The 16,686-nt window shown below is 49.2% G+C and overlaps 1 protein-coding gene across 1 annotated transcript in view; it reads right to left on the bottom strand.

Moving 5' to 3' along the window:
• The window catches only part of LOC146190139 (ras GTPase-activating-like protein IQGAP1), a 30,177-nt gene extending 13,698 nt beyond the window's left edge, over positions 1-16,479 (bottom strand). Inside the window, exons 1-5 of the mRNA XM_084604867.1 lie at positions 15,722-16,479; positions 8,457-8,665; positions 5,640-5,925; positions 3,357-3,980; positions 808-972 (exon numbers count right to left, since the gene is read on the bottom strand). Of these exons, the coding sequence (XP_084460993.1) occupies positions 808-972; positions 3,357-3,980; positions 5,640-5,925; positions 8,457-8,665; positions 15,722-16,228 (1,791 nt within the window). The 5' untranslated portion in view covers positions 16,229-16,479. The remainder of the gene's footprint in view (positions 1-807; positions 973-3,356; positions 3,981-5,639; positions 5,926-8,456; positions 8,666-15,721) is intronic.
• Between the last annotated feature and the right edge of the window lie 207 nt (positions 16,480-16,686).

Raw genomic sequence — 16,686 nt, 5'->3', positions numbered from 1 at the left:
CAACTCAGGCTATGAGAGACGCCGTAGTGGAGGACTCCGGAAATTTCGACCACCTGGGGTTCTTTAACGTGCACTGACATCGCACAGCACACGGGCGCCTTGCTTTTCGCCTCCATGGAAAAGCTGCCGCCGAGGCCGGGATTCGATCCCGCGTCCTTGGGAACAGTAGTCGAGCGCCGTAACCACTGCGCCACCCCGGCGGGGTACGAGTTTTAGTGTGTTCATCCACATGTTAAAGGGGGGAAGGAGCTAACGCCGTAGCACAGCGATTCCAATGCGTGACTTCCCTTCAAACTTCTGCCTCCTCGACCGCAGACATCGGACGGTCTTTTAGGTGCGTGCGTGGAGTCATCCTTCGAGACAGCGTGGAAACCATTGTCCTGAAAGAGCAGAGAACTCATCCCGTTGAATATATTTAGGTGCGCGGATAATCCAGCTTCGGCTCCTGGAGGGAAAATCTGCCCGGATGTTTGTTCGAAGTTGTTCCTTTACGTCATGTAAAGTATCCGACAAAGGGAGCTAAAATCATTCTATTCTTAAGATTCCAACCCTATTGAAAAAGAAAAGTTCCGTGAAGCAGTGACCTGGCACAACCTCACACAAATCGCATAGTCTCATACGGTACTTCTATGAGAAAGTTATGCAAGTTAATACCTCTTGGAACTTTTTCAGCAGATAGGGCTTTCGCGGTCTTCTCTGTTCTGTGCCTGAGAGCGGGAACAGTTACTCTGTTACTAGGAAAAGGAGTTCTACTGGGCGTTTTAATCTCATCTTTTCAGCTCTAAGACACCATTCTATTTCTTCTACCTGGTTGGCAGTGTCGACAACTGACTGCACGTCTTCGGCACTCAGCGGCTTGTCATCTTCCAGAGAGCGCTGCTTGACGGCCAGGAGGTCCTGGTAAAGAAGCACGTGGTCGCGGCTCAGGTGATGAATGGCTGCTGCTGGCTCCAGGAGTGCCTCCATGGTGGCCTGCGGACAAAAAAAAAAGAAAAAAACAGGGCGAGTCAGCGATATTTTCATGCAGGAGAGGTGCCAGTGTGGTGTCCCTGTATGGGAATATTGTTGGTGAAGCCGAAGGCGCACAACAGTATCTCGACCTGACCTGAACGCTAAATTAATTCAGACTGATTCCAACAGTCCCTCGAGGGCGCGAATATCTGTTGCACGAGGTCGTGGTACCTAAAACAGCAGGTTCATGAACTGGCCTACACTTGCAATACATCGACCACAGTGCTGCAACACTGTACTGTAAGGCTCTAATACTGCAATACTGTAGCGCTGTATCGTTGAAGAAAGCGCGCCTAATATTTGTACTGTGCACACGCTGTGTACATCTGGCAAGACTGTGCGTTTTCATCATAATTCGCGACATGCCGGCAAGCTGTTGCGGTTTGTTGTGCCGAAAGCCTGAGTCAACAAATGTTTTGCAGTCAGAAGAAAACTATCGTGGCGTACAGTGGATCGCTTCTGCGATGAATGGGCTTTTTTCTGCCATAGAATTGCATGGAATTCAGAAGGGTACCGGATCTGGGTGCATGAAGTGCCGGAAAGAACGCACGGAGAAGAACTGCACAAGTGTTACTTCCTACAGATTTATTTTGAAATTCAGCAAGCATGTTATACGAATCTTAATGCACGGAAGCAAAATGCAGCAACATGTCTTCTGTAACGTGACTAGTTTCCTGCAAAGTCTTGCTGATATTAAATCTGCAACACACACTTCCAAGTGACGCTATTTATTTTTAGCTGCGGTGATCTCGCGAGTTAATGATGTAGACTTTTGCATACTGTTTGTCCCACATATATCCTTTCCCCGCGACAGCAGAAATCTAACATCTAAGGCGCATTACCTATTGCTTGGTGCTTTACGCCATAATTCGCTTTACCGGAGCGTAGGGCTTTGCAAGCTTGCCCATTTTATTGAGCTTATGAAGTGAACACGACCTTCACGTCAGCTTGCGTTTGCAACGGTGGATCAGACCAGGTCCCAGGCCTCGATGATTACTTCCCGAAACCTTGTTCAATTCAGACCATGTTGGTTTCTTTATGAGGCTTGTTTTTATTACGCCGAAACGTACTAATGCGGCCGCCGGGATGCCTCCCGTAACCTTGGCAGGCACATCCGAGTGGTCCAAGGGCATGCAGGCGCATCGACTTGTATTCAGCCCAATCCAAACAACATTCGGAGCATAGCAGCGCGAAAGGCCTGCTTTCGACTCCAGCTTAAATCAATGGAACATTCATTTCAGCCCAGCTGCCTTTGAGTATACATGAAGCTTCCCGAGAAATGTACGGAGACGACGCAACAATTTTGACCTGTTTCAACCATTATCCGAGCTTCACAACGGTGGGTTCTGTTGCTTTAAAACTTCCCGTGATTTGTGCGACTTACCGGGATCGAATGATATTTGCATTCGTAACCTATAGAGTCACTCGATCGATAATTTTGGTATCAAGAAGGTCCCATTGTGTGCTCGCAACTAAAGCCGGCGCGGCCATGAAGCTTCCAACTGTTCGAGGCGCGCATCATGTCTCCACAAAGCTGTTCTGAAGGAATGGGGTCACTGTACGAGTGCAAACTTCCAGAGGTGCTTGCTATAACACTCGCAACTTGGCATGCAAGGCCAGTAGGCCTCAATTTGCTGTAGAACTGCAAAAATGCTCTTCCATGCAAGCTGCATTCCATTTATTCTCCATTAACAGAAAAATGTCGGCAGGAACCTTTGAATCGGAAGCATGCGCGTTTGTACAGGTGACAACGCAGCGATGCATGCTTAAAATTGTCAGTGTGCCGTTACGGCTCGTGCGTTGACGACTCTGGCGGTGTCGAGGGGTACGGTTGCTTGTTCTCCTCCGAGACTACGGGCGTTCTCAAAAGAGAACGCGCACGGGCTCGCTTTGAGACCGGCCGTGGTCTTATATACAGCAAGCGCGCTCCTCGCTGCGAGTGGCCCAGTGCACATCAATCTGTCGTTGCAGCCCGTATACTGGGAACCGATTATCTTCAGGCAAAGAGAAAAGGGTGTGCTATGTAATGAAGCTCTCTCTGGTACCATATGCTATACGGTTTGGTCGCATACACAATGTTCCAGGCAAAACGGAAGACAAAATTCTACCTGCTATTTCAACGCTTCGGTTTATGCATCTGGTTAGATAGAAAAAGGTAGTGTTATATATCATGCCCCCATTATTTTCTAGTTTCGGTTTCTGTTCTGTGGATTGTGACTAGAGTTGTGTCTCGTCTGTGGCGTGTGTCGGCATCTGTGACCTAGACTGTTGTATAAATATCTGGCACCTCGCCAATAGATGCGCGCGTCCCGTCGGCCACCTCGGCCGACGCTTCAGTCACTGACCTGGGCATCGCCCAACGCTACAGCGCCGTTTATGCGGTCCATGGCGTCCTCCAAGTCGGCCTCGCCGTCCTCCAACTCGTTCACCCCGTTTACGATGTCCTGGATCTCCGTGTGCGTGAGGAAGGCGCCGGCGGCGTCCGAGCGGCCCTTCTCAGCGAGCGCCTCCCGAAGCGCCTTATCGTATCGGTCGCGACACGAGGGCCGCACATCGGCAATGTGCGCATGCTGGTTCGAGAGGCACGCGGTGACGTCGAAGGCGCCTCCCGCCTTCAGGGCGAAGTTCACTTCGGCTATAGCGTTGAGGATGCGCACACCTCCAACGAGTTCGTCGTGGCTCAGGTTGTGGCCCGCTTCGTGGCGGATGAAGGCGAACTGGTTGTGGTACAAGGAGGCCGCCAAAGGGTAGACGCTTGGAAGCCGGGCCGATGGGTCTCGGAGCGCCTCGAGGGTGTCATCTGGGCGGCCGCAATCCAGGCACATGTTGATGGACTCGATAGCGGCCTCCAGCTGGGACTCCTCTTCGACCTTCTCGTTGGCCAGTTGCACGGCCACCTGCAGATCACTTCGGGACAATGTGAAGGCGCTGTTGTTGGCGGAGGCGTCCTCCTTGATCTTGGTCAGGACCTGGAGGCGGATGCAAGGAGCACGCAAGTGGTCATTACTGTAATGGGCGTCATCTTCAATGCACACGCACACGTATGGACACTCACTTTCACGTAACTTGAACCAAAGCCAAAGCTTGTAGCTGGCTTACACCAAAGACGTATTGTTTGTCTTTATGTAATGCTCCTCAGAGTATATTCTATATTCCGCTCAATTAGGTAATTAACTAAAATGAACTATGCAAAATCTTTATTATTTACTTTAGGGCCAAATGCACTTCATTAGATTGTAAGGGGCTTAAGATACAACCGACCCAGTTTTTCTATTAACGTACAATCTTTGCCAAAAGTGTAGAGCCCAGGGGGGTCTGCTTTTGAGTCACTTCGTGCGGCTTGTAATGCATTTTTAGTGTTCCGAATCTTTTGGTGGCAAGAAGATTTTTTGTCCTACCCCTGCAAAGGGGAAGACCTCCACCAATGCTACATCAGCGCCACTACATGGCTCAGAAGCGGACCCCCCGGACCTCACTTGACAAAGGATGTACCTCCTATGTGATCGCTTTTTCCAGCATTTAAAGAAAGCCCGCTTAATATGAAATACCACGTGACACGTGGTCTTGCGCTACCGTATTGCAGCGCTTCCAAACGCGTTTTAACGAACGCACCCGTCTCGAAATGAGCGGCCGACGGGAGCGTATCAAAACTGCGTCAGCACATTCTGCCGGAGCAAAGAAAGCCCGAACCACGATAAGCAATGGGCAGGCCACGGACAGCCTTAAAAGGAGATTTTATATTGCACTGACGAAACCAAAAGCGCTCAATTGTCGCCTAATTCAAGGCAAGCTCGGTTTTTATTTGTGTCAGGCTGCAGCCCATAAAATGAGCGGTTACTTGGGTCCAAACGTTGTTGGGAGCGCTACAATATTATAACGCATGGGCGCAGTGACGGAACATTTTTACATATTTCACGAGCTTTCTTAAAATTCCGGTGAAAACGGCCACGTCATAGGTACGCGTTGGCAGAAAAAAAAAAAAAAAAAACTGGATATGTCTTTCCGAACCCTCTGCACATTTTGAAACCCGCTTGGTTCCAAGTTGTGAATAATAAATAATTTGCAATATTTATCTTAGTTGATTAACTAATTGCGCGGGATTTTGAAATACTCTGAAGAGCTCTACATGAGAAAATGACACTGTTTGTTTCACCAGCCTTAGCTTCACTGCTTTTTTTTTTATCCTTGGTTCAAGCTACGTGAAACACCCTGTATATTAATCTTAATCGCCTGCCTTTTTTTTTTACGTAAAAATGGGAGAACATGAACGTTGTGGCCAAGTATAGTTGTTGAGAAAAACGCGAATCTGATCTCTTAAAGCCATTTTCATGGCGGTAGTTACGACTGGCCGTCACCCACAAAGAATTGATGGAAGTGTGTACACTGGAGCAACTTAATCTATGCGGTTTAACGTCACAAAGCGAGGCTACGAGTGATGCCGTAGTGGAGGGTTCCGGAAATTTTGACCACCTAGGGTTCCTAAAAGTGCACTGACATTGCACAGCATAAGGGTGCCTTGCCTCCATCGAAAAGGAAGAGCGTCGCGTCAGAGTTTAGCCTCAATCACCGAGCCATAGCGCAGGAGAGAAGAGCAAAAGCCATCCCATGAGATAACGGTGCGCACACACCTGGAAGTACGCGGGCACGTTCTCCGGCACGATGTCATGGACGCCCAGGTCCTCCCTCCGGACCAGGAGCTCGCCGAAGAGCGTCACGTCGTCATCTTCCATGGCGGCCTCTATCTGTCCCAAAAGCACGTTCACATTGGTCTCCAGCAGGTAGCCCTGCACCTCGGCCAAGCTGAGTAGCCGGTCGTACATGTCTTCGTCGGCTTCCTCGCCGGTGCCTTCGAGGCGCCGCATAGCGCGCTGCTTGAGCTTGGCTGCCTTGGCGCGCTCCAGAACCTCGCGGTACCTGTACAAGAGGTCGCGTTCGTCTCGTTGAGTAATGGTGACTAAAGAAGGCGTGCCGTATTTTCAATAAACGTCATCCATATGCAGGGCCCCAAAAGCAAGCAAGTATGTTTGCAACAGCAGGCGAAGGAGGGTGTGTGTACGTAGCGGCACAGCCTCTGGAGACAGCGGGACGTCGCTCCCTTCCATTCTCCCCGATATTGTGAAACTGTGGCGAGGGAAAGGACTGCAAAAAAAAAAAAAAATCGAGCCGTGATGTATTCGGCTAGCTTTGGTGTGTAAGAGTTGAGATAAAAGATAAATAGTAACTTTTATTCGCGTATATGATGAAGAGATTCAAACCGAAAATGCTTGTGCGAGAATGATGGACGATTGATGAACGATTGAAACGCATCCCGGTGATAATCATCGCCGGTCCTTCCTTCGAGGTACTTTTGCTGAAAAAAGCAGTCATCATTTCGGGCAGTTCTCGGAGACTGACCATGCACCATGGTCACCATGCATGGAAAACACCATGCACCATCGGAGAGACGACGGATTCGACACTGGACTGAGTGCACCGTCAAACTTCGCCGTATCAGATGTCGTCTGGACCGCGCGTACAGACAATAGTGCCGTTATGCAGTGGCGTCACGAGGAGGTGCGTTCCGCACAGGGTGCAGCGCTCGGGGGGGGGGTGTGTGCAGCTGGGCAGTGAGAGGGAAAAAGTGGCGGGGGGAGGGGGGGGGCGAACTTATTGTGTAAAGGGGCGCATTGGTACCGCCGAGACACTGACTGGCAAGCGTGATCTTCTCGTAGAATGAATTATTCTGTTATGAGGAGTGCTTGTAGTTTATGCCAGAGACTCCACGTCATTTAACGTTTGACTGGGCCTGTGTACGTGCTTGTACCCTTGGAAACACCAGCATTACCCAGACACCCGTGGGAAACCCCTGCGCGGGAGCGTGTATACATGGACTCGACAGCATCGGGTCGAGTCATGCAGCGTCGAGTAAGAGAGGTCACCATTAATCGACCCGGTTGGTGTCTACATGAACTCGCAGCGAGTAAGTATCTCAGCAGCGCGTATCGTCGTGGTTTGAAGTTACTGTGCAAGCTTCCTACTCGTATTTGATTCCGTTGCCTTTTACTATCGAGAGCTTCGATTATTATTTCTTATCGTTGATGAGGGCTAAAAAGCATTCAACTTATCCACTGACGCTCCTCGCCGCTCCAGAGGCTTTTTGATCCCAGAGTTCGCCGTAACTAGACTCCCCGACTTGACAGCGGGTACATGCTTTTAGACAAGCGAGTTAACGCGACCCGCTCCGCGCCTATTTTACTCGACCCAACTGCGAACTCGACAACTGGCTTTTTACTCGACAGGCCTACTCGACCCGACTCTGTCGAGTCCATGTATACAGGGCTATAGACGACACCCGTCAGCGGCCGCGCCGCCGCATCGCCTCTTTTTGTGTATGTGTGCAGTTCACTCTCCTTTCCCAAGCGAGCACCGGTGTATCTCTCCGGTTGTTCATTTATCTCCTGTCTTTCTCACTCCTCGGCCCAGTCACGCATCCACCTCACACTTTCAAAACGCCAAAACGCACGGAATGCCTGTTGCGCAGTGGAATTTGGCAAGCCTGATCGCTACAGGGGGCGCAAAGGAAGTTGCGCGCTGCGCTTCCGCATCGGGTGCGGGTGACCCTATAGCGACGCCACTGCGGTTCTGTTTGCTGTACATCTGAGGGAGTCCAACACGGGCAACAAAAAATGGAACAGTTAAACTTGATCTTTATCTCCCGATCCATATGGCGAGAACGAGTGACGGCGGGCCATTGGAATTTTGCCTAAAGCGCACAATGGATCCCCTTTTTTTTTGTCCTGCCCCGTTACAACAACCGCGGCTGAAGCTATCTGTTGCCCCTGAGTCATGACCACAGTGACTATGACAACCTGGTTCAAAACACTCTGCTAACTGACGCTGAACCTTCCCCTCTCTTCAGCGCCGGCTTCAAAAGTCGTGGCGATTACAGCGTTCGGCAGCGCAGAGTGGATCTTCGGCGACAGCGCTTAATTTGATGGTAAGAGGCTCGCAAAAGAAGCCTGTGTGCTGTCACAGTCAGTGCGCTAACAGAGACTGAATAAATAAAGATAAATTAAAACTTGCACGGGTCAATGTCCTATGCTCGGCGAAAATCGTTATCGTGTGCAGAGAGAAGATATGCGACAAGAGAGATGGGAGTACGAGATTTTAAGAAAATGTTTATCAGTTATCACCTTGTGCGTTAAAGAGTTCGGTGATTATTTCAGCAAAGGGGCAATCTATAAATTACATCTAAAGCTTATCACCTAAACATTATAATACCCTTACAATATATAGCAACGTTTTGGTGCTAGCTGGGTAGCAGACACTTCCACAATATACGAACTGAGGTGATAACTCACAATTTAAAGATTGCCTCCGGTGGTTGAAATAATCCCGGAGCCAGGATGAATTTATGGGCAGGTCTCGTAAAATCCGCATATCCGAGCGAAGTGAGCGTGCCATACCTGTCGACGTTCTCGTGGCGGACGCCCCTGAGCTGAGCGGCGGACGCCGACAGCGCATCGAAGAGCAGGTCCGCCTCACCCCGGTCGATGGCCGTGTTGATGGCGATGACGGCGGCCGAGTCGGCGCTCGTCTCCTTGGCCAGAATGCCGTCGATGAGGCTGAACTCCGGCATGGGCACCTCAGCGTTGAGAAGAAGGGTACGCCGCACCTATTCGCAGAAGCGCGAGTCTCAACACCACATCACCGGGCACAACACTTATGGCGACGTCCAAGACCAGAAGGAAGACATCTCTCCGATCGTTTTCAACGAGCAGTATCATATGCCTACCGCGCAGTGCTATATTCGGAAGGCCTCATTTCTGCAGCCCTGGACTGGGAGATCGGAAGGAGATTCTCAATTCGGGGGTTAAATTACACTTATGACCATGAAAGATATACAAGCAGTGCATGCAAAAAAAAAAACGTCGTTGTCAACGGAACAATGGTGGGGCCATCTAAACAAGGACAAGAACAGAGGCACTGTAATGAAGGACCTGACATAAAACCCGAAGTGCGTGGCCGCGTATATCCTCCGGTTTAAGCAAAGGCGGAGCAAGTAATCAGGTAATTCGGGAATAAGATCCACCCACAAGCAGTCACAAATGAAGGATGTATGCTCGCAGCCTTTCGTCTTATTTTATGTTTTTTCTGGAGTAGTTCAACCTCGCACACGGGGAAGGGCGCGTACTATAAGCAGCGCCGAAGTAACCGGTGCTGGGGAGGGGGCTTAAGAGGGCATATTATATTTCCTCCGAGAGAGCGCAGTAATTCGGTTAGCGTTAATGGGGCATTGCCATAGAAGAAGTGTCGGTGGTGTCGGCGTGAAGTGAGAAAGCCCCCCTCTTCATTAAGCCGGACCACAGTGTGCACCAGGCACCATGACAGGTGGAAGAGGGTGATTAGAGCAGGCCCTCCCCACTTGTCAGAGAGAAGCTAGGGATACTAGAGACAAAATGAACAAAAGAAGCGATTTATGGACAGAAATAGAAATAAAATCAGTTGAAAGTGAAATAGACCAGCAAGTGGAAGAAATTCTCTCGAATTTCCTGGTCAGCTCAACTGATCGCCCCTGTACTTCGGGATAGTGTTAAGGTTGCATCGCCCTAACCGCTGGCAGAACTAGCAGGTGAAAAAGACTGCTGTGTGTGTGCGCATGTGTGTGAGTGTGCGTGCGTGCAAACGAAACGGCAGTGGCAGACGTCTGCTCCCTCTGAACAGTTCCGAGGAGGTCTGCGGGCTGCACAGGCGGCCAGCGAAATAATAACGATGTCGTAAGCTGAAGTGTCGCTCCCGCAAGGTTTGGTTTAGTTTGTGGGGTTTAACGTCCCACAGGGACTAAGGTTATGATTGAGGTCTTAAGGCCCGTTCACACTTGCGACTAGCGGTCGCGCGACCGTTTTGGTCGAAAAGCGACCGTCGCAAATGGTCGCATCGGTCGAAAAGCGACTGCCGCGGACCAATCGGGCACTGCCAGAATTTCCAGTCGCGCGACTACTAGTCGCAAGCCATTTCACCGATCACCGAGGTCCCAGAGTACTCGATTGAGCACCTTCTCAATGCAATTAAAGAACACCCCTACCTTTTCAACAAACGGCACCCGGAATTCAAAGGCAGGGAGAAGGATATGGCCTGGGAGGAGATTGGAAAGATATTCGGACTATCCAGTATACGTACCATGAACTTTTGAGAAATGGGTTTTTCACGCAGGCGCAACATTTTATATTGACACCACGGTGAGTGACACAGTCTATTCGTCGTCGGCGTTCTCCTGGAAACACGAGAGCGCGGCATGCGCACGGGCTCGCCTGAAAAAGCAGAAGTGTCTGGCAAGCGGTTGCTATCGACGTTCGCTGTCATCGCCCAGCAGCTCTCCTACTCCCAACTCGTTCGGAACCAGAACAGAATGAGAAGGCGACAGTCGCAAGTGTGAGCATCATGGCGAGCTCCTCTCCTCTGGTCGCGCGACTGGTAGTCGCGCGACCTCATCTAGTCGCAAGTGTGAATAGACCTTTAGTAATTTCGACCATCTGTAGGGGCGCCGTGACGTTCGCCAGACCATTAATTCCAGCCGGCCTCTAGGTTCTTTACACTTTCCCTATGCCCCAAAGCCCAATTATAACGGCGAAATTGTAGCGCCTAATATTTTAATCCACTTCAATAATCAGCGTTTTGGCACCGATGTAAGAGACACACGACAGCGAAGTTCGTTAACGGATATGACGTTTCCTTCTCGCTTGGGCGCGACGTTGACGACGTTGCCGAAAAGTGCGGCTATAGGTTGAGTTGCACAGGCAACCATGGTGGATAGCTTCCGATACGTCAGCAGAAAGCTGCTTCTCTCATAGGTTCCGCCCAGGTCGAGCGCTGGGCGAGCGAAAATGGAGATGGGTTCGCACTCACACCAGCTCAGACGCGCTGTTATTTTTTTTTTTACTTGTATTTATAATTTTATAAACTGAACAACTCGTTTCCGTGCGCCATTTTTGTCATTCTTCTTGAACTGACGTCGGCACGGTGTAAAGAACTTAGAAATTGACTGGCATTAGCAGCCTGACGAACATCACTGACATCGCACAGCACACGGGCGCCTTGCTTTTCGCCTCCATCGAAAAGTGGCCGCCGAGGCCAAGATTCGATCCCGCATCCTTGGGAACAGGAGTCGAGCGCCGTAACCACTGCGCCACCACGGCGGGGATTCCCGCAAGGACACCCGATCATCCCATAACAGACATTACAGTAGTGAAATTACTGCAATGTCATTACTTTTCTCAGCAATTCGTAATGTAATGAATTATTTGTCTGGTCTGGTACGTAATTTAGTAATTTATGAATTATTTTAGAGCATTAATTTGTGTATGAAACGCTATTGTGTCATACCCTTAACGGCGGAGCTTATGAGTTCAAGCTTTCTACACGCACGACACAACGAACTTCTAGAGCTTGTAGTCAACATATCTCGCGAGAACAGTCAAATACTATATTCTGATCAGTGAAATCAAGAGCGTAATATTCACAAATGATAGGTGGACATGACGCTAGAAGCTCTGAAAGGATCCGCAAACGATCAGTGCCATCCACGACGCGACAGAGCACGCATTGGTGTCCATGAAGCAGCCTCTGCCATGCGATCCAGTTCATCAGTCACCGTGTGACCTCCGGACACTACGGCAATGAGCGTTCAAATGCCAATGTATTCGAAATTTACTTGTAAAGATTGACGAATTTGAGTGCTAAAAACAGCGGGGGCCGAGGTACAACCACTGCCACGCTCACCGGTTTAAAAAGTATTCTAGTTGCGTTCGCCAGTCGGCATGAAAGAGCGAATCTGTAATACGCGCACTGGCTCGAAGAAAAGAAATCAGTGCTACAGTATAAAGAAAAGAGCTCTGCAACACACATTTTAATTTTAATTGTGTGCGCTATCTATTAATGCATTTTCCTATCCTCTGCAATAGCCCAGGAAGTTATATAGAACTTCTGGAGTGACGGTCTCCCACGGACACCAATGCGGGTTGGTGAAGCCGGCTGAGCCAGAGGCGGCCATGTTGAAGGGGCAAAAAGCACGCGGTGCCGGCCAGCGCAAGTGCGAGTACTTGCACGTGTGTAGATTTAAGAAAATCTTAATGAAGGCATCCTTGGATCAGAAAACAATTTCCTGTGCTATGAAATAGAGCCACGTACCGCGCATTACACATCCGTAAGCAGTTTCAAAACTACTGCTTCGGGATGAGAATATGCCTTTAGATCTGCATTAGGGAACATACTGTGCTTCGCTGGGAGCATGAAAATTTTCTCTCTAAATGAGAGACGTTATTTGCCTACGTTACCAACGCTGCTGCAATATAAGTCTTACTTTAATGTATTAATATCATTTGAATACTATATAACCACTGCGACTTCTAGAACTATTGGGAATTATTTTGAGTAGGACCATGAGCAAAAATGAGTTTTAAATGTCAATGTTTGAAGCTGCAAGAATTTAATGGTGCTACATAAATGATTACGTGCATGAAAAACACGATTGAATCGGAATGATAGCTTTGTGTCTTCTCATTGTTTGTGCCAACCGAAGTGACACACACCAAGTGCCTGATGTCGGTTTCTTTCAAGCGGTCCAAAAAAATACCGGGAGAACTTAAGCTTTTTACGTGTTGTGAATACGTAAACATTGAGTGCTACAGTTTCGCTTCTGTAGACCTGTAAATATTATAGTGCAAAACATCGCACTCAATATAAGCTATTCAACGATATATGACGATGCTGTAGCGTAAAGTTGAATTACACAGAACTAATTAACGGCAATTAAGACACACAATAAGTCGCGTGCAAATTATACTTGACATTAGCTATTCCACATTCACTTTAGGCTATTAGTACCCGACATTAGCTACACAGTGCATTTATACACATTCTGTACATGCCACGCATGAGCAAATATTTTATCCCATGCGATACAAAACTAGCGTAGAGCCATGTATGGGGGACCCTTCGGCGATAAGTCCTTCTTGCCCCTTGCAAGATGGCGGACACCGGCTTCACTTTTAACGCATCACCTCCACTCCAGAAGTTCTATAAACAGCCCTCGCTGCCGGCATCGTCTGGGACCACGAGTCCCGCTCTCCATATATATGACAGACTTGCACCGCGATCACGCAGCTTACGCCACACCTGCCATTTTATACAGGTTCCCGCCAAATCAGCCTGTACTCAAACACGCAAGCCATCAGTGTACTGTCGAGAGCTAAAGTGGCATGCAACGTCCAGTGAAAGATACGAAGAAAGTTACGGCGCTTATTCACCGATAAGAAATGCGATAGCTGGGTTTGACATTCTCGCCCACAGACACTACGAAGCGATGTCGGTTTTTAAGCGATAGTGTCTGCAACTTGGGTCGAAAAGCGTCGGCGTACTCGTGGTGGTGGTAAAACTTTAATCTCCAATACCACGAGTGTCGCAAATAATCGGGGGCTGCGAAAAAAAATGATATCATTGCAATTCATGGTTTTGTATAGTGATTGATGACTGATCGGTGTGCGATGACAATAAAATTGCTAAGAAAAAAAGTCGAAGAAAAGGGGGTGGGGTTTAAATGTGTCTAAATGCTGAGAATGAAAAGCCATGCAATGATTGATAACGCTAATTAAAAATTTAAACCGTGTAATTGATCAATTGAAAGGAAATGAAAAATTAGAAAAAGGCGCCGAACTGCTCAGAATGGAAAGCCAATGTTTGCTTATACCAGAGTCCTTCAATAAGAACTAGGCTTATACTGTATAACGACGTATAAATATTTAAGAGAATAAATTATGAAGTGAAAAAAAAAAAAAAACATCGCCCGTGTGTGAAACGCTATCGCGTCATAGCCTTAATGGCGGAGCTCAAGTGTCCCGTATTTTCGTTTCATTGTCGTTGTGTGGTCGAGTTGCGCTGCAGCAACTGGCACTCCACGCGGAAATACTGAGTGCGCCGCATGTTCCTCACGCAAGCGGTGCAGTTCACCCAACAGAATCGCGGCACGTCGAGTGCTTTTGTACAGAGGTGGCTGCTGATAAAGATGGAGGGTTCCTCATTAGCGCTACAGTCCTCATTTGCATACGCCAGACCTACCTGACGGGAACGCGATCGAACTGAAAACGCATGTGGAACAAGGACATATATGCACTGTAAGTTCACACGTTGTTAGCATACAGGCGCCAAAACGGGCTTGCCACTCCACACCTCCCGGCCGATAATGTATGCCAGTCGCTGACCGATTCGCTAAAGCGCTAGCTAGCTCGGCCGGTATTTTCTTTATAACTACAGCTTTTAGAACAGCTTTATAACTAGACACTATTCGCATGCTGCGGACTAAAATACGAAGTTTGCCTAAGCTATGGCATATGGTCCATGAATTTAAGACACCGGTTGGCCCCGGATCAGTTGCACTCATAGAGGGCATATATGTAATTAGGTGCACAACAAATCATAGAGCATACAAAAACTCTAGAGGGAAGGCTGCCCGTTCAGCCAATGCATTCGAGCGGTGACCGTACGATTGCCGCCATAATCAAACTGTTTGATGGTTGCCACATGACTTGCCTGCTAAACCTGGCCGATGAACGAGGTTTGAACCTGGCAACGTAGATCGTTGGAAGATGGCGGCGCGCAGCTACCGACGGCTGCAGTAGAGTAGCTGTTGTAAACAACGGCAAAATCTTCGCGTCCGGAACTTTTGTGATGGTATGTTGCGTCGCGTATCTGTTGTAAGGTCTTCTGTGCTGTTATCTTAAGGCCAGCTAGCCCTGTGATTGTTATGCGCTTAGCATGCATTTCGTCCGTCGAGCACACACGAATCTCACCCTCTTCCAGGCACAGCAAACGTCAGAGTGACCGTGTTTACTATTCACTTTACCTGTTCTGTGTTCTTTTATAAATGACGGTTAAGAATGCTGTGAGCAGAGTAGCGTGTTCTGGTCTAAATGAGTCGGGGGTAAAGCCGTAGCGTTGAACCAGTCCAGCTGTTCTCGCAAGAAAATCGGCAAATAAAAATAAAACGTTCAGTTCGCTTGCTGTCATTTCTCTCGAGACGTTTTCGTTCGCACGCCTTGCTGTCCATAGTTCTGGTACAGCTCTCGTAGTGGAAAGAAAAACCTGCCATGAAATTTCCGGATGTAAGTTCAATGCGGCGCGTTTGCTCATAAGTGCGTGAGGCGATATGGCGAATCTGCTTGGAGCTTTGGCCTTCCATACAACGCACGAAAGTTCCATCAAGATGCATGAGAGCGCAAGTGCCTCATTGTTACGAACAGCTTCTTATTTTGAATGCTTTGATCTTGCAACTTGAAGCTGTAGAGACAGTCGAAAACCGAACTTTCAAACCGAAACTTGGAGCGTCTCCTCGGGAGCATGATCCACAGTTGTACTACAACTCCTTAAGCCCCCAAAATTTGTCTGAAAAGTGTTTCGAAACTTGAAAAAGCGAGTGAAAATTTTGTAAAGCTGCGTTATCTACCGCAGTTTTTAAATATCTAATACAAGCTGCGCTCATTTTTGGCATCGCGGGGAAAAACTATGCTGGCCTCAGTGATCAGTTTGATAATGGCGGCAACACATGTGGGAATTTCTTTTTCGTCTCAGCTTTACCCCCCTACAACAAATACATGAAGTTCGGAGATTATCGCGGGCGCTTCGTTGGGAAAAACTTACTAAACACGTTCAGGTAGACATACAGCCCAACAAGGTGTACCTGTTCAACCTCCTCGTCGGAGAAGCGCAGCTTGCCCATCAGGTCCTCGATCCTGGGCGCCTTGCCCAACTTGAACAGGTACAGGCTGAGGGCGTGCAGGCAATAGATGACCTTGGGCAGGTTCTTCTTCTCGTACAGGTCGAACGGGTCCGGAAAGAAGTACTCGGGCAGGCCAATGGTGCGCATCGCGTTCAGCCAGTGGTTGATGTTGTCCGTGTGCCGAAAGCACAGGCCCCGCTCACGGTGCACGCTCTGGTCCGCGTCGTAGATCTTCCGCAGCGGCACCTCGTCGGGCGCGAAAAAGTGCGACAGGCGAGCCAGGTACACGCCGTTACGCAGGGACTCCTCGAGGCTGGTGGCCGCCGGCAGCTCTTCCTCGATGCACGACGAAAGCCACAGGCGCGTCTCTTCCAGATGACACAGGTAGAGGTAGGCCATGCGACGCTGGCGCTTCTCGTCCATCTCGTCCGAAGAAGGACGAGGCTCTTCGTCGCTGTCCTCGGACATGGTACTCACTTTCGCTCCGGCCACGCGAACGCGCTGCTGTACAAATTCACGCTTCCCTGGCGTGCTCTCGTCAGCGGATCGGTCCTATACGGCGAACCATGCTGTAAGAGTGTGGTGGGAGCCGACGGCTGTCCTCGACGCGGCGGGTGGTCACTGGAGTACGGCGTCCAGTTCTGAATTTGGCGGCTGGCCGGGAGGCCGTATTTATGGGTGGCGGCGCACTGTTTTGATACCTGGCTTGATAGTACTTCTTTATCTTTTTCGCATGCAATTACTCAAGATTGCGGTCACTTGGCGGCAGGCGCAGGGTCTGGTTTTTATTGGACAGTTGGAAACCACGTGACGAGGCGCATAGTGTTTATATGACACAGTGAACTGCGACGATGATAGTGTGGCGTCTTCGGCGCAGATACGCTGCCCTATCGTCATCATCGCCCCAGGCTCTGCGCATGGTTGGT

The sequence above is a fragment of the Amblyomma maculatum genome, chromosome 5 (assembly GCF_055883805.1).
Source record: "Amblyomma maculatum isolate TAMU_Amacu chromosome 5, ASM5588380v1, whole genome shotgun sequence".
Lineage (NCBI taxonomy): Eukaryota > Metazoa > Arthropoda > Arachnida > Ixodida > Ixodidae > Amblyomma > Amblyomma maculatum.
This window is presented reverse-complemented; position numbering and strand designations above follow the sequence as displayed.